General features: G+C 44.2%; 1 protein-coding gene across 3 annotated transcripts in view; it reads left to right on the top strand.

Annotated features, from left to right (window-relative positions):
• The window catches only part of Cyfip1 (cytoplasmic FMR1 interacting protein 1), an 80,894-nt gene extending 63,367 nt beyond the window's left edge, over positions 1 to 17,527 (top strand). For all 3 annotated transcript variants that reach the window (XM_075953085.1, XM_075953086.1, XM_075953087.1), the window contains exons 23-31: positions 3,268 to 3,355; positions 8,794 to 8,937; positions 9,208 to 9,298; positions 11,087 to 11,217; positions 12,109 to 12,181; positions 12,819 to 12,913; positions 13,761 to 13,999; positions 14,488 to 14,635; positions 16,836 to 17,527. In XM_075953085.1, coding sequence (XP_075809200.1) covers positions 3,268 to 3,355; positions 8,794 to 8,937; positions 9,208 to 9,298; positions 11,087 to 11,217; positions 12,109 to 12,181; positions 12,819 to 12,913; positions 13,761 to 13,999; positions 14,488 to 14,635; positions 16,836 to 17,000 — 1,174 coding nt within the window. In that variant the 3' untranslated portion in view covers positions 17,001 to 17,527. The remainder of the gene's footprint in view (positions 1 to 3,267; positions 3,356 to 8,793; positions 8,938 to 9,207; positions 9,299 to 11,086; positions 11,218 to 12,108; positions 12,182 to 12,818; positions 12,914 to 13,760; positions 14,000 to 14,487; positions 14,636 to 16,835) is intronic.
• The last annotated feature ends 295 nt before the right edge of the window (positions 17,528 to 17,822 follow it).

The raw sequence follows: 17,822 nt of genomic DNA, 5'->3' as shown, positions 1-17,822 counted from the left end.
TAAGCATGTTTAGCCTCACAGTCTTTTCTGCACAGCCCTGTCTCCAGATGCATCTACAATAGCCGATCTTCGGGACTGACTTCCATAGATGTCCCTGTATACTCTCTCCCTCCTCCTTCCCTTGTGTTCTGGACTCTTGGGCCCTCCCTGTTTCTTCCGTTCCCAGCCTTGGACCAGCACGTGGGCAGATAGTCATGGCTTTGCATCTGGAAATAGATTGACTGGTGAGAGGCTGGAGCCTGAGGCAGGAGGGCCAAGGCTCCACCTCCATGCTTAGTTGTGAGCATAGACACAGTCTCACGTGCATTGGAAATGGCTGCAGGAATTGCACCACCGCTTCTACGCCTCCCCGATGTCAGCATGTGGCGGGCAATTCTGCTTCTCGTGTTTCTGTCTGAAATGCTGTGGGCTGTGAGAGTGTGGGTCAGTCAAATACCTTCCTTCCCGCTCCATTTCTGCTGCGTTAACGAGAACAAAGTAGCCAATTTGGTGGTAGAGCGGTGGATAGGAACAGTATTTAATGTCCACGTTGGTCAGTAGAATGGAATTTCCTTAGGACCAATGTAGTCTCTTTGCCAGAAGACCACCAGCAACAGGGTGTGCCCTTAAGATAGTGAGTCCCACGATTGGCCCATTTGACTTCTAAGACTGGTGAAAGTGGCTGCTCCCAAGTTTCTCCACTGTCCAGTAAGAAGATACCACAGTGTCGAGCATCCATTCCGGAATTAGCTATGCCCAATGTCAGAAAAAAATGTGACCTACAATGAAGGGGAAAGTTAGTTCATAAAACACAAGCACAGAGATAGCAATGCCAATGTGGTCATAGATATAATACACTGTATTATGTATGCATATTGCATACTAGAATTATAGAATAAACTGGGCAGTGGTGGCTCACACCTTTAATCGCAGCACTCAAGAGGCAGAGGCAGGTGGATCTCTGAGTTGAAGGCCAGAATCATCTCAAGAGTTCCAAAACAGCCAGGACTGTTACACAGAGAAAACCTGTCTTGAGAAGAAAAAAAAAAAAAGAAATGCATATATTATGTGTCATATTTAATGTTTCATTAATGACATTATTTTGAACATTTTAATCTTTTGCTGTTTTTGTGCATTCATGTATTTATTTGTGGAGTGTATTTAAGTACATGTGTTCCATGACATGCTCCTGGAGGTCAGAGAACAGTTTACAGAAGTATGTTCTCTCCCCACCAACATGCTGGATCAGGTATGGCAGTAAGCATTCTACTCTCTGGTCCATCCCATGTTTTATGGCCAATCTTCATACTAGACAAGCTCAGTTAGGGCCTGCCTGGTCGAAATCTGACCAGCCGCTTATTCTTTGGGAAAGCAAATCAGGCTATAGGTAGACACTGGAAGAAACCTTTTGTAACAAACGATGTATCTCCTGCTGATGTTTGTCCTCCTTCGATGACTGGAGCTAAGATTTATCTCTCCTCTGCCCTCTCCTGCCCCAGCTTCATTGCAGACAGGTGGAGGTTGGTGGTATGGGACAGTCCTACACATGGGATCTATCCCTACGGTGTGAACAGCCGTGCACCCTAGGGGAAGGGTGCCTCTTCTGAGCAGCGTCCTGATAGGATGTTCTTCCTAGGACAAATGTGTGCCCTCTGGGGCCTGCAGAGGCTCCCTGTATACACACAGGTGTACACAGGCACAAAAACAGAGGCATCTAAAGGCGTGTAGATATCCGTAGACATGGGCAAGTTGAGTATCGTGTATGCCGGGCGCATTGCTTACTCTTCTCTTGCTGTGGTAAGACACCATGACCAAGGCGACTTCAAGGAAAAAGGTTTTATCAGGGCTTCTAGTTGCAGAGGGTCGAGTCCATCACTATTGGAATGAGAAAGCGTGCCAGCCTGCGAACCTGGCAGCTGGAACAGCAAGCTGAGGACTCACGTCTTGAAGCCTGAGACAGAGCACAGCGGGGAGACTTCGCATAATCAAAACCCCACCCCCAGGAACATACTACCTCAAGCAAGGTTCCTTAAGCCTATCCTAACAGTGCCCTTGACTGGAGACAACAGTGCCTGAGAGCATGTGGGACTTTCCTGATACCTGCATCCATCAGCATAGTGACACGCTATCCTTTTGAAAGATACACACAGGAAGTATTTTTCTGCCAGGCGGTGGTGGCACACACCTTTAACCCCAGCCCGCGAGGTAGACAGATATCTCTGTGAGATCGAGGCCAGCCTGGTCTACAAAGCGAGTTCCAGCATAGCCAGTGCTACACAGAGAAACCCTGCTTTGAAATATCAAAAAGCAAAAATAAATTTAAAAGGATCTTTCTTCTGAATACTCACTGAGAAGATTTTGCAGCCCACAGTTACTAGGGTCTGACAATGGGTAAGAATCTGGCCCTGTCAACTGCGCTCTGTGAAAGCCTTGGCCTTGCAGGCTCCTAGTCTCAGGCACACGTGCTTTGTGTGCAAACTATGGAAAAGTTCTCTCTCTTTTATTATATAGTATCGTGTGAGTTCTCCAAATTCGTAGACTTAATTAGGAAACCTGTGTATGTATTTTTTATATGTATATTTGCCTGTATGTCTGTGTTGGGGCCACCTGTGTGCCTAGTTCATCCATGTAAGATCAGAAGAGGGCAATGGGTCCCTTGGAACCGAAATTACAGACAACCATGAGCCACCGTATGGGTGCTGGGAACTGAAGCCAACCTCTGGAAGAGCAGCCAGTGCTCTTGACTGATGAGCTATCTTACCTCCAGCCCCACGTTTCAACCTTAATTTGAAAGTTTCTGCTTGGAAGATGCATTATCAAGATGCAGACCTTTGACTGAATTGTGTAAAAAAATCCTTTAGTTGGCTTCTTAGCTCACGACTAGTGCTCTAAGTACCTGTGATGTCACCCCTCACGCCGTCCTCACCCTGTTTCTAGAACGCAGCAAAGCCAAGGATGTGTTTGTTACCGGTTGTCGAGGAGTGCGTTAGACTCAGGATGCTAGGAGGCCAGAATCTTTGTGAACCTGAAGACTGTTTCTAGGAAGGAGGACAACTGGTGTTCCCGCTCTAGCTCATGAGATTGCGTTTGCTATTATTTATCTGTGGTGTTTTAGAGGACTTATATATACTTCGCTCTTGGGGTTTTAATTCACTAGGACTATTGTATTTGATGTTATCGTTTAACTGGGGAAAAGATTTTAGGTATATAATTGGAAGCCCTGTAAGCTCAAGAATTGCTATTAAATTTTGTTTTCCTTATTTTCCCCTCGTAATCTTTCTTGTTTAGATTTGTTCGGACAGTATTGCCATTTTCTCAGGAATTTCAGCGAGACAAACAGCCCAATGCACAGCCCCAGTATCTGCATGGATCCAAGGTAGGTTGTTTCCTGTTTGTGTTACGATAGGCTTCGATTGCCGTGGGGAGCCCCTGACTGAGATCATAAAGGAAGGGTTTGTTTCAGCTTACGATTGTAGTCCCTCCTGAAGAGTAGTCAGAACAGTTACCTAGAGGTGGTGCTGTCCCCAATGGGCTGGGCTCTCCCTCATCAATCATTAATCTTGAAAATGTCCCTTAAACACGCTTCTTAGGTGAGCTTCCTCTTCCCAGGTAACTATCTGTGTCAAGCTGACAAGAAGTTAGCTGAGGCAGGAAGTTATTCCCTTTAATTCTTGAGACCTCTGAATAAATCTAGTGATATTTTAACTGGCTAGCTAGACTTCCGGAGGAAATAATAGCTTTTAGATTCCCAGTAGGGACTTTTTCTTTGTATTTCCCTTGTTAGAAGTAGAAAAATCAGAAAGACAAAAATGAATTATCGCTAACTTCAATGGAATACCTAGCCAGAAAAAGAATTACCTTTAAAGGTAATTGTTTGAACTTAGCATACAAATGGCAGAGTTTGTTCTTGTGTTTCCATACATCTGTGTCATTCATTACACTTGGTTCTAGTTTGTTGCCCTCTCTCGTGTCCTCCGCCTGACTAGTGACTGATCACCCCCTCTGTTCCCATGTCACATAGAGTCTAGGACACCCCTCCCCCGCCCCACACTGTAAGATCTCATCCTCCAGTTCATGATCTCCTTTCTAGCTGTGTTTGGAAATGGGTCTGGGATCCAAGGAAATAAGCATGCGTTCTAAAGTATTTGGGGCCGGGCGATGGTGGCGCACGCCTTTAATCCCAGCACTCGGGAGGCAGAGGTAGGCGGATCTCTGTGAGTTCGAGACCAGCCTGGTCTACAGAGCTAGTTCCAGGACAGGCTCCAAAGCCACAGAGAAACCCTGTCTCGAAAAACCAAAAAATAAATAAATAAATAAATAAAAATAAATAAAGTATTTGGGTAAGGCAAAGTTTTACTTCTTTAGAAGGGTGCCTTGTGCTTGGTCCGGCTGGGTTTTTATTTCTAATGTGCAGGGTCTTGCGTCTCACTCCGAGCGGTTAGAGCACAGCTTCACATTCTTACGTGATTGGCTGATTCAGAGAGCCCTGACTGGTAAATAGAATGCAGTTCTTAGCACCTGGTACGCCTAGAGCACATAGTTTAATCCCAAGAAGTGCTGGTTCTGGAGGAATTTTAATTTCCACCAAATGGCTTTTTTAACGTTTTTTTAGAGTGAAGTTTGGTAGGAAGAGTCCGTTTCCCCCATCATGATGTAGACACACACACACAGAGGGAGGAAGAGGGAGATATAATCCTAACTATGGGATCCATGTGCGAGAAAGTATGGTCATTGTGGTTTTAAATTAGTTTTCCAATAATTCACTCGAAATCCTCTGGGTTTCACTGGGACCTATGGTGACCTCCCTTTTCAGCTCTAATCTTACTAAGTTGTGAATTCTTTTTCTTTAGGTAGTTTGGCTAGGGTTTAGTGAATCTTTGTTTGCTTGCTTCCTTTTTCAAAGAACCAAATGTTTGGTTGGTTCTGTGTATTTTTCCTTTATCCTCTATTTTCTTGCCTTCTGCTGATTTGGGGGGGTTGAATTTGTCATTTGTCCCTCGGGTCTTGCGGTTATATTAGATCTTTCTGACTTTAGTGAACGGATTCCCTTTGGTTTACATTCATGAGTGTTCTGCCTGTGTTTATCTGTATCCACCGTGTGGGGTCCTTGATGCCTGTTTAGGCCAGAAGAGAACATCAGATCCCCTCAGTTACAGATGGATGTGAGCCTCGTAGGTGCTGAGAACCAAACTTGGGTCCTCTACGAGAGCCGTGGTCACTCTTAACCCCTGAGCTGTTGCTCAAGCCCTGAGGTTTTTGACAACTTTGTGTCTGTCTTATTAATTGTTCCTTTTACTAATATGTAAGTGACCTCTGTTATTTCCTCTGACGAATTTTGCTTTAAAGTTCACATTAATAGAACAACTGCACCAGCTTGTTTTAGGTTTACATATGAAGGATTGTTTTCTGTCTTTTGACTGTGTCTTGACTCGTGAGTGAGAGGTGCTTCTTAAGATGCGAGTCGCATGTAGCTTTCTTACTCCATTTAACCAGTCTATGTTATTTCTTTTTTTTTTTTTTTTTTTTTTGGGGGGGGTTTTCAAGACAGGGTTTCTCTGTGGTTCAGTCTATGTTTTTTCATTGGTAAGTTGAAACCCTTTACATTGAAGATAACTGGAAGGTGTTTCCTGCCTGCTGTGATTTTGTTGGCGAGTTTTGCTGTTGGCTGGATTGTTGTTAGTTCTTTTCTTGCCTGGATGTGTTAGAGGCCTGTGCTTCGCTGTTAGATGTGACCGATTCCTTTCTAGCTCTAGGTCGTTCATCTGTTTTGTTTGTGAAATCTGTTCTTTCCTGTGCTTTTGTGATGAGCTGGTCTCTTTCTGCCCTCTGTGTTTAGTGTTCCTCTAAGTGCCTCCCGCAGCACTGGCTTGGCAATGGACCGCCTTACAAGATGATTTAGTTCTCAGTTTTAAAAGACAGCTTTGCTGGACGTAGCTGTCTGATTGGGCAGTTATTTTCAGGGCTTGGAGCATATCGTTTCTTACTTTTTTGTTTTTGTTTTTATTTTGTTTTGGAGCCTGCCCTAGAACTCCCTCTGTAGACCAGGCTGGCCCTGAACTTACAGATATCCACCTGTCTCTGCCTCCTGAGTGCTGGGATTAAAGATGCAGCACCACTGTGCCCAGCTCATTTTTTACTTTCATGGTTGCTGATGAGAGATGCTGATGGGTTTACCTTTGTGAGTTGGTGTTTTTCATTTATAGCCTTTATTTTGTTTCTTTGTTTTATACCTGCAGTGTCTTGTGTGTGATATGTCAAGGAAAGCTTTTTCTCTGGTCATGTGTTTGTAGTGTTCTCAGTGCCTCATGTGCTTAGATGCCTATTTTTCTTGATTTGATTTTAAAAAAAGTCTGTTCATTGTTTCATTGAATAGATTCTTCATGCCTTTAGTACTTTTCTCAGCCGTTTCTGTCTGCTAGGTTCTTAGTTGGGGCGTTTGAATCACATTTCAGAGTTCTTAGATGTTGTGGTCATGCTTATTACAATTGCTTTCTAACTTCAATGTTTGAATTGTTTTGTTAGCCTTGTGTTCATCCCTGTATTGTTTCTGCTCGATCGATTATTTATTGCTGATGCTGACCTCTGAAGGGTTTTTATTTGTTTTTAGTTTCCAGTGTTCCTATTTTCTTTTCAGAATCTGTTTCCTTGCAGAATTTCCCTTCCTTGGTACTGACTTTTTTTTTTTTATCATATCACAGGTTTTCTCTACTGTGTTCATTATATTTTCCTCTATGTTGCTATTTTTACAACCTAGATTGAATTCATCATTGTCTTTTTTTCTTATAACTTATATTTGTATGCAAAAATGTTTTTGTTTTTGCATGTATAACTGTTTGTCTGAATGCATGTATATGTACCACATGCACGCCTGCTGTGGAGAACAAAAGAATATGGCAGGTTTCCGAGAACTGGAGTTATAGGCAGTATTTATCCCCTTCATCTTTTTTACTAGTAAACTTTTGGAATCTTTATTTGGAATCCTATCTGTTTCTGTATCTTTGAATTCCTAGTTGGGGAACTATGATCTTTTGATTCGCACAGCCTTGATGTTTCATGTGTCTTGTGTTTATGTGTTATGATTGTTTTATCTGTTGGTTTGGGTGTATCTTCTTGTTGTAGTTGAGGATCTTCCAGTTTAGCAGCCGCTCTTGAAGGTTCAAGTCCACGTACTGCCCAGGAGGAACAAAACAACAACATCATCAAACCATAAAGAATAGAGATACGCTTAAAGTCTATTACAGCCCATTAATACCAATGCTTACGAAACGAAAACGGCAAAACTGCTGTAGAATGTATTATAAAGTCTGAATGAGATAAAAGAGGCAGGAAAAGGAGAATAAATAGAGGAGAAACAGGTTAAATAAGAGGAAAATGAAGAGGAAAAGAGCAATGTTATAGATGAGATGCAGAAAAGTAATTTTTTTTAAAAAAGTAAAAAAGAACAAGAAAGCGTTTGTCAATAATGAGAAATTAAAAAAATAAATTAGTTGTATATAAGAAGGGAATAAAACTATAAAACCATGGACTGGAGAGACGGGCTAGAGCAGCACTGACTGCTCTTCCAGAGGACCTGGGTCAATTCCCAGTTCATAGCTGCTAGTAGCTCTAGTTTCGGGGGATTTGACACCTTCACACAGACATACATGTAAGAAAACACAAATGCACATGAAATAAAAAGAAATACTCCTTTTTTTAAAGATGTATTTATTTATTATGTGTACAGTATTCTTGGTATTCTGTCTGCAGGTCAGAAGAGGGCACCAGATCTCATTACAGATGGTTGTGAGCCACCATGTGGTTGCTGGGAATTGAACTCAGGACCTCTGGAAGAGCAGGCAGTGCTCTTAACATCTGAGCCATCTCTCCAGCCCCCAAGAAATACATTAAATAACTATGAAACCATAAGAATGCTTCTTTAAAACTAGTAATAAAAGGCCAAAATGTTATTAATGTAGAACGAGGTTAAAAAGGGGAACACTGGACTATAAAATGAAACCAAGGGAGAAAATAGAGTGTCTGTGTGTGTGTGTGTGTGTGTGTGTGTGTGTGTGTGTGTGTGTGTGTATAAACACAGTTCACTGATAATATGAATAGTAAACAATAAAAAGCATCAACATTAAAAAAATACAACAAAGTAAAACTATTACTTAAAGGGTATTATCTTAGTCATTGTTCTGTTGCTATGAAGAGATACGATGACCCAGGCAAGTCTTTTAAAGGACATTTAATTGGGGACTCGCTTACTGTTTCAGAGGCTTAGTCCGTGATCATCAGGACAGGGCACGCAGCAGGTGGGTGCTGGAGGAGTAGCGAAGAACTACACCCTGCTTTGTAGGCTGAGAGAGACACTGGGCCTGGCCTGGGCTTTTGAAACCTCACAGCCCACCCCCAGTGACACATCAACCCCAACAAGGCCACACCTCCTAATCCTTCCCAAATAATGCCACTCCCTCATGACTACACATCCAGATATGAGCCTGAGCCTCTGGGGGCTGTTCTCACTCAGACCACCACAGACGATAACAAGAAAGGACTCATGGGGTTGTTTTAGATAGGACAAAATATCAGTATGACATCTTCCTGGTCCTCAGACATTGGAGAGCGCCAGTTACATGCATGAAGAAAATTACATTGAGAAATTGTATTTGTTTAGAATTTGGGGTTGTTGCTTATCTTGGGGAGCAAAGGGGCATGGGCACGGAGATCAGAAGACAGCTCGTGAAAGTCCGTTCCTACTGTCTGCCATTGGATCCTGGGGATCATCCGAATGAGTTCGCGGGGACTATGTTGAAAGCTTTGTTGTCTCTTCCCCAGGCTCTGAACCTAGCCTACTCCAGCATTTACGGCAGCTACCGGAACTTTGTGGGGCCTCCTCACTTCCAGGTCATCTGTCGGCTGCTCGGCTACCAGGGCATCGCGGTGGTCATGGAAGAGCTGCTGAAGGTTGTCAAGAGCCTGGTGAGTTTCTCTGCAGATGGGCTTTTCCTGTAGCATGGATTTCATGGGTTAGACAAAGCCAACAGGGGCGTCTTGCCGTCTGGGCTCTGTCTCTGACAGACAAATACTTCGACTTAGCTCCAAGCATTTTTCCTATCTAAAGAGGATGGTTCTTCTGGATATAGGGCTATGCCGCTGTACTGTCTGCTTCTCACGAGACTGAGGCAGGAGTCACCCCTGCCGTCCGTGAGAATGGATGCTGATGGCTAACACAGCCTTTGTGTCTTGTAGCTGCAAGGCACGATCCTGCAGTACGTGAAGACCCTGATGGAGGTGATGCCCAAGATCTGCCGCCTTCCCCGCCATGAGTATGGCTCTCCTGGTGAGCAAGGGTGCCCGGGATACCCCACATGAGTACAGCCCTGGAGAGGAGGGAATCAAGTTGGAATCTACGAGAAGAATCAGATGTGTCTTTCCTGGCAGATAGGGGGAATTTGCCTATTTAGAGTCGAAGAAACAAATACACTTTACGAGTAGGCAGCAGGCAAGTGTTCAGGAGTGACTTTGGGATTACAAAGTTTCCAGTTATGGAAGCTGAAGGACCCAGCTTGTCAGCCAGCAAGGATTTTGTTTGATATTGTGGTATTGAAATTACTAGGTCCTGTTGATGAGTGTTTCTGTCCCAACCACTCCTGTAGCCTTCAGTCCCAAAGAAATACACAGAGGCTTATATTAATTATAAACTGTTTGGCCTATTAGCTCAGGCTTATTACTAAGTACCTCTTACAACTTAAATTAACCCATAATCCTTGTCTGTGTTTAGCCACCTGGCTTGGTACCTTTTCTCAGTGAGGCATTCTCATCTTGCTTCCTCTGCATCTGGGTGGCGAATGCAAGGTCCTGTTGCCCTAGTAGCCTCAATGGGGAAAAGCATTCAAAGCGGCCACTGGGCCCTGCTCCCTGTTCCCTGGCCTCCTAGCCATTTGATAGTCTTGTTGGTCTGGAAAACACTCTGCCCTATCTGACTCATAGGATGCAAGAACTTCACCCAAAGTCCTTTGTTGTGTACTTCTGGGTCAACCTGCATGACCTCCAGACCGGTGTGAGGACATCCAAATACCCATAATGATGTCAGTGTTGCTTTAGGATTCAGCTGGACTCTCAGAAGCTGTCACTCAAGAGTGCCTTTTACAGTCTCTTACCTGATAGCATTCTCTCCAAAGGTGGCATCACTTAGTTACTTTAGTATCACGGTGACCAAATACCTCTGAAAAATAACTCAGGAGATGAGAGATCTTGGCTCGGTGCTTTGAGGCAGAGCATCACGGTGGCAGGGTCATACTAAAGAAGACGCTCTTTGCCTTCTGGCAAATGAAGCAGAGAAAGGGAATATAGAAGAGTCCAGGGCAAAAGGTAGCCCTCATGGACATGCTCCCAGTGACCCCCACTTCTAAACAGGCCCCATCCATCTTACCTCACTTCCTAGTAATACCATTATCAAGAGAGGAACCTGTGCATTCGATCACGATAATCTAGCTGTCTGAAAACAGCACACACCAGTAGAGGTATGCTTCATACTGCCGCCCGTGTGCTCCTCCGGTCTATCGTCTTGTGAATGGACCTCAGCCCACACATGGTGCCAGCCTGCTGCTGTGGCTGAGCCCTCAGATACAGTTGGCCTTGCCTTAGAGGAGTCCTGTTTCAGTTCACTGATAGGAAGCAGATAAAATATAATGTCAAGACACTAAAACTACAGCTGGAAATTTAAATGCCGAAGGGAAAGCCATTGGATCGGCTGAGTCTTGGTAGGATACAGATCAGTAGTTGCCGTCATTAAGTTTTGCTCATGCTTGTTGAGGGATAACCCGGGCGAAAGGGTCTTCACTACGCTGGGTAGCTAGATGGTAGTACTGACGAGTCGAGGGTGGCAGGAACAGGAGGCATGGATTCTCCGACGTGGGCAGGAGGGTGGATTCTTGAGAAGATATCAGGGCTGACCTGTGTCTTAAATGATTTGAAGTATGTTACATCCAACTTTGTTCTCAGGGTAGCTTGGGCTCTTAGTAGCCTGTCCACTTTTGCCCAGGTTAGCTGAAGTTAGCCATGTTGATTAGAAGGACCGGCGCTGGTGCTGGTCCTGAAACCCCAACACTCGCCTCTGCTGCCACAGGCATCCTGGAGTTCTTCCACCACCAGCTGAAGGACATTGTGGAGTACGCAGAGCTGAAGACGGTGTGCTTCCAGAACCTGCGGGAGGTGGGCAACGCTGTCCTCTTCTGCCTGCTCATCGAGCAAAGCCTGGTGAGTTCCCAGTTCAGCCCCTTCCCCCAAGGTGGTCAAGGTTGCTCACTGCTGGGCACCAAGAATTGTTTTCTTTGGGAGCTCTTTGGTAAGGATATCGGTGTTGAAGAATAGCTTTTTCTTTTCGGTTTTTTGAGACAGGGTTTCTCTATGTAGCCCTGGTTGTCCTGGAACTCTCTCTGTAGAACAGGCTGGCCTCAAACTCACAGAGATCCACCTGCCTCTGCCTCCCGAGTGCTGGGATTAAAAGTCTGCAACATCACCACTTGGCCATATCATCATTTTTTCATGGCTGTTTATTGATTCCTTACATTTGGGAAACAAGAATATAATGTGTTTCTTTGTTTCAAGAGTGGTTTTCAACGATGGGCGGTGGTGCCACACGCCTTTAATCCCAGCACTTAGAGGCAGGAGGATCTCTGAGTTCGAGGCCAGGCTGGTCTACAGAGTGTGTTCCAGGACAGCCAGGGTTACACAGAGAAACCCTGGGACCATAAACAAACAAACAAGTAAATAAATGTTTTTCTTTTGGGGCAGAGAAGTAGCTCAATGGGACATTACCACTACTCAAGGGAAGGGACTTGTTCGAAGCTAGGCTGGTCTACAGAGTGTGTTCTAGGACAGCCAGGGTTACACAGAGAAACCCTGTGTCAGAGAGAGAGAGAGAGAGAGAGAGAGAGAGAGAGAGAGAGAGAGAGAAAGAAAAGTGTTTTTCCTGTGAGGCAGAGAAGTAGCTCAGTGGGGCATTACCAGGGAAGGGAACTCTGTGGACAGACTATGTCATTTCTTTTATACTAAATGGGAAAAGTGTAAGTTCTCTGCCCCAGACCTTTGTAATCTTTTCCACTCTGTGATCCCCTTCCTGGGATAACTTTCTCTTCTCTGCTTTAGTCTTTAGAAGAAGTGTGTGACCTGTTGCATGCAGCCCCGTTCCAGAACATCTTGCCTCGCGTCCACGTGAAAGGTGAGTCTGCATCACGAAGCCAGAGTTCACATTGCACGGTGCAGCCAGAGCAGAAGGCCAGTGTGCACAGTTGTGGGTACCTGTCACAGCCAGGGCGTCCTTATGGGGAGTGTATTCATTAGCTGACGTATTTATGACTATAATGATGCCTGGGATTTGTTTCAGAATAGCCCAGACACGGGAAGTGGAGGTAATAAAAAGAACGGCATAATAAATAAAATAATAATAAAGGGTTGGTAGTGGCATGATGAGCGCAGAGGTTCATTGTCCTTTTCTGCTTCAGATCCCATTTATAATGTCCCATGAGTTTTGAAAACTGCTTATTATTAAATATGAACTCTTTCATCCTCCCCCATTCTGTTGGCTGATAATTACGTGAAAAAATCACACTAGTTCAAGTTGAAAGCAGATTCCAAATGAATACATTGCACAAGTAAATCTTATCAGCTTGAGTTAAAGTCGCAAATGAGCTATTTTAATATGTTGTATATTTTAATATAATACGATACACTCTTTCTAAAGAGAAATTTACATCCGTGGAGCTAACTAAATCTTCAAGTTTCTGTTAAAAATGTAAACTTTTGCAATTCCTTCATCTTCCATAAGGACAGAGCAAATAAATTATTTTCCAACACAGAGGGGGAGAGAGTTGATGCCAAAATGAAAAGACTAGAATCCAAGTATGCGCCCCTGCATCTTGTCCCACTGATTGAAAGGCTGGGAACCCCACAGGTAAGGTGTGCTGTGGTTGCTAGGGACTGCTCAAAAGGTGGAAATCCACATCAGACTAGGGGAGGGGGTGGAAGCAACGAGGAGGGTCCCTCCGGAACGTTGTGAGGATTCGAGATGGTTATGTAGAAAGGGCTTAAGCACCTATCTCAGGAACAAAGGTAGCCGCAAAAGATGCTACCTGTTGTCATTGGTTACCCTTTCGTGAACAACAACAACAACAAAACAGTCTTTTTTGTTGTTTTTGTTTGTTTTGTTTTGTTTTTTGAGGCAGGGTTTCTCTGTGTAGCTCTGGCTGTCCTGGAACTCGCTCTGTAGACCAGGCAGAGACCTGCCTCCCCTGCCTGAACAAAGCTTTTGGAATAGGGTTTTGCCTTAAAAGTTGTAATAAAAGGCAATGTACCAGAATAAAGTTTACCCTGGATCTGGCGTTCTTAACCTATTGTTGGCACCACTGCCATTTGAACCACATTGATTTTGGGGGGGGGGGGGGTGTTGGGGAGGGCTCTACATTTAGTGGCATTGCTGGCTTCTGCCAGTACATTTTTTGTAGTTAACTAGAAATATCTTTGGAAATTGCCATATGACCTGGAGCCAAAGTTGCTTTACAGTTAAGGGTAGTTGTACTTCATTCTTCTTGACTCAGCTACTTTAATCTTTAGGACATACTTAGTTGCTGATAACTTACTGGTGCAATAATTGCAATAGTTTATTGATGATTGCTTCCACGAGCCCTCTTTTTTTTGCCTGCTTAGCATTTTCTATCTGTCAAAAGCAGACCTGAGGGTGGTTTGGTTTTCGCCCTCCCATACTCTATCATGGGTTGTAATAATCCATGTACTTTTTGCAGCAAATTGCAATCGCAAGAGAAGGAGACTTACTGACCAAGGAGCGACTTTGCTGTGGTCTGTCCATGTTTGAGGTCATCCTGACACGGATCCGGACCTTTCTGGATGATCCCATCTGGCGTGGGCCTCTGCCCAGCAATGGGGTCATGCATGTGGATGAGTGCGTGGAGTTTCACAGGCTGTGGAGCGCCATGCAGTTTGTGTACTGCATTCCCGTGGGGACACACGAGTTCACAGTGGAGTAAGTGTGCCTTCTGTGACTCTCTGACGGGGCAGTTCCAGGGGGGAGGCAGAACTGGCGGGGGAGGGGGTGGCTGATGAAAGAGCATGCGTGCAGCCAGCGCTGATGTTACCAATCGTCAAAAGCTTTGTAGCTTTTAGCAAGTGCACAGACACCACACTGGTTCAGCGCCAATGAGAAGGGGTCCCTTCCTTGATGCCAAAAGAGGCCTCAGAATAAGTAGACTGGAATTATCTGAATCCAGAGCAACTGAAGGCAAAGTTTGGGCATTCCTGTTTCCGGGTAGCAGGTTCATACAGTCATTCTAAATAGGTCTGTGACCTACCAAACTAGCGTTTATCGAAACTTGGAAATCTGCTTGTCCTCATCATTCTCCTGTCTGAGAATCTGTGTAGACAAAGGAGTTGATATTGTCCGCCCTTGCTCTCTGGAGACAGGCCCGTGAGGCTGCCTGTCTGTTCATTCTGTCGGTTGCTTGGTGCTCACAGGCAGTGTTTTGGAGACGGGCTTCACTGGGCTGGCTGCATGATCATTGTACTGCTCGGACAGCAGCGCCGCTTTGCAGTGCTGGATTTCTGCTACCATCTTCTCAAAGTCCAGAAACACGACGGCAAAGATGAGATTATCAAAAACGTGGTACGTGGACAGACTCTTTGATACGTTTGTCTTGGGGAAGAACTTTTTTATCCCAACGTAAAATTTGAATTTAAACATAATGCAATTTAAACAAAGAGAAATCCAGAAAGCTTTTACTTTTAAATAGATTCTATTTCTTTCTTCTTATTAGATCTACTTTTTATCTTACCCTAGAGACTATGTTTTCAGATTGTTGCTCTAGCCTTCTGGCTTCCAAATCACGTGCCCTGTCGTCTTATGAAGTTCCCCACGATTGAATTGTAGAAAATAAGTCAGCCATTATGTTCTCAAATGCTTTCTTTCATCTCTTCTAGAACATTCCTGCTAGACTTTTCTTCTGCTTTCCATGTGACTTACTTGTTTGAATTAGTTTTTTTTTCGTCGCTCCCAGGACTAGTCAACAGTACAGGCCTAAGGACAGAAATACCAACCATTGATTAGCTCACTTTTAAATGTCAGCCTGGTTCAGCTGATTGCCCTGCTTCACCGCACAGAGCTAAATGGCATGTGTTTTCCCAGGCAGCCCTGAAGGATGAATGTGTTTCCCGTCTCCTTGGGTCACGGGCTGAATTCAATTTAACGCTGTCAGCTCATTTCCTCACATGGCTTCCACAGAGCGGTTTCAAGCCACAGGGGTCACCCACCTTTGCTTTTCCGCTCAGATGACTGGATTGGGTTTGCCTGGACAGATCCAGGCGCTCTTCTGACGCGCTCTTCATCGAGAGAATATCCACAGCGGTTGTGTGGGCATTTCTGAAGGGTTGTGCTAGCTCCCGTACTGCCTGCCATTCCCTTGGCTGTCTGGAATACAGCCCGAGTATTTTCTTCCTGTTTTTGTGGAAATAACTCATTTCAGGTTAAGTTGGCTGGGGTTTTTACTTTTTTTTGTTGTTGTTGTTGTTGTTGTTGCAACAGTATGGCCACAGCACACTCAAGATTTTTATTCTGGACAGAAAATTGAAGTCTGCCCCACAACTGTCCCAGAGTTCCATCTAAAGTAGGGTTGCTAGACAAATCTTGTTAAACCTCGGGTACACAGCAAATTTCAGCTTGTCAGTGGAAGTCAACAAGAGACACTGCCCAAAACAGCTGCCCACAGTCTGAGGAGACCCATATTCTCTAGGGACTTCCACTCAGATAGAGTAGGATCCTTGATAGCTCTGAGATTGTGTTGTTAGGAAATATTTTCCCCTCTTTTCAGTAAATGACGTCATAGAGTTGCATCAGGATGCTTTGGATAGGATTACAAACTGATAACATAAAGCCAGGAGCCACAAGGGCTGCACAAGGGATCAGGACATACTTTAATGGAACATACTGGAAATGGAGCTTTTTCTCATTGGAGTCCCAGAAATTACAAGTCTGTGGATCAGGATCGCGACCCTTGGGAGGTGGAACCTGGGGTTTTTACTTTTAAACATTTTTCTCATTGCAATTTGGTTGAAATCTTGGCAGGAATATTTAAACTGGAATGTTCCCCTCTTGCTATTGTATATTCTAATTCTGATAGCTGAAGGCCTTGGAGTCTCTGAAGGCCAGTTAAGATTATCATATCCTGTGTAACATGGCCTGCTTGCCAGTTTGTGTTTCATTTCACCTGGTTTAAATGTCTTTGAAGATTTGCTGTTCACTGCCAGTCATTACCACCCGGTGTTATCAGAGCTTCTCGTGAAGGATAGACCAGGCTATCTCTTTATCATGGTCTACCCTTCTCATCTTCACCCCGTGTGGGCAGAGCCAGCAATACTTTCAAGTTCTGTGTGTCTGTGACTTTTATCCAGACTTAGGAAGACTTAGCCAAAGCATCTTCTCCATAGCACTATTGAACTGGAAATACACAACTCATATTTTATTAGTTCACAGGGCTTTACATACTAAACATATTTTTTTTCATGTTAATGTTCTTCTTCTTTGCTTTTGGGCTTTGGAGAAAAGGGTCGCCCAGCATGACCTGGAACTCTCCATGTACCCCCAGGTTGGCCTCGAACTCACTGTTCTTTATGCTGAATATATGAACATGCCTTTAAGTATTACAGGTATGGACGTAACAGTATCAAAATTACAAAGAGGTGATTGAAATTGGAAATGTATTTGTTAGTCCAATGGTGATATTTAAAAGACGGTAGGGTCATGTATTTTTCTGTAGGAGAGTCCTTGCATCGTAAAGCGCGGTAAATCTAAGCGTCTGGTCTGATTGTAGCCACTGAAGAAGATGGTGGAGAGGATCCGGAAGTTCCAGATTCTCAACGATGAGATCATCACTATCCTGGACAAGTACTTGAAGTCTGGCGATGGGGAGAGTACGCCTGTGGAACACGTCCGCTGCTTCCAGCCGCCCATCCACCAATCCCTAGCCAGCAGCTAAGGGCTAAGCTCACGGCATCCTGTAACTGACGGCATGTTTGTCTTTATGTTAATTATATTGACATTTTTAGGGACTATTTTGAACCTACTTCCGGGGGTGCTTTTTGATCTGAAAGCTTAACTTTATAAAACTTATTTTTCTAAACTAAAACTTGTATATGCCTTTGGAATTGGGAAGTATGAGAATACTGGTTGCCAGTTGTTGCCATTACTATGATGGTCTTAACAGGTATTTTTATGTTGAATGTTCCAGTAGCTAGTTATATAAACTATTGAATTAGCCTGTAAGAGGCATAACGCCAACTAACTGTATTTTAAAACTTCCCTACCAATTTTTATTATACTTAATGAGTAGCTGCTTTGTTTAGGGATTTTTCTGACGGTCTTTTAGGAAATCTTTTCTAAGTCATTGCTCCCTTTTATGCCAAAAGAGTGAAATTGTTTCCTCTGCTTCCACCAAATCCAGTAATGTCAGTCTGATTTGTAAGATATGACTTACAGATTAGAGAAATAAAAGTTAATGTAATCTGTTTGTGTTCGTTCACTGGGGTGGCAGGACATTTCACAGTGTGGGTTCAGATCGGTGTCTGCATGAACAAGGTCATGACGTCGTTCAGAAACAACCAGCACCCGGTTATCTTTACCCCGGGTTTAGGCAGGGGTGAAATGACCATCAGTGAGACGGAAGGCGGCAGCAGCTGCGTTGTCCACACAGGACAGAGAGGAACACCAGGACTAAGGTATGTGCTCCCATTTTCAAGGCCAACAGTTTGGGGGGTGGGGGGCTGGCATGGGACAGTGGACACTGCAAGAAAGGGACTGG

Source organism: Microtus pennsylvanicus, chromosome 18 (assembly GCF_037038515.1).
Source record: "Microtus pennsylvanicus isolate mMicPen1 chromosome 18, mMicPen1.hap1, whole genome shotgun sequence".
NCBI lineage: Eukaryota > Metazoa > Chordata > Mammalia > Rodentia > Cricetidae > Microtus > Microtus pennsylvanicus.
Note: the sequence above shows the minus strand (reverse complement) of the source record. Positions and strands in the feature narration are given on the sequence as shown.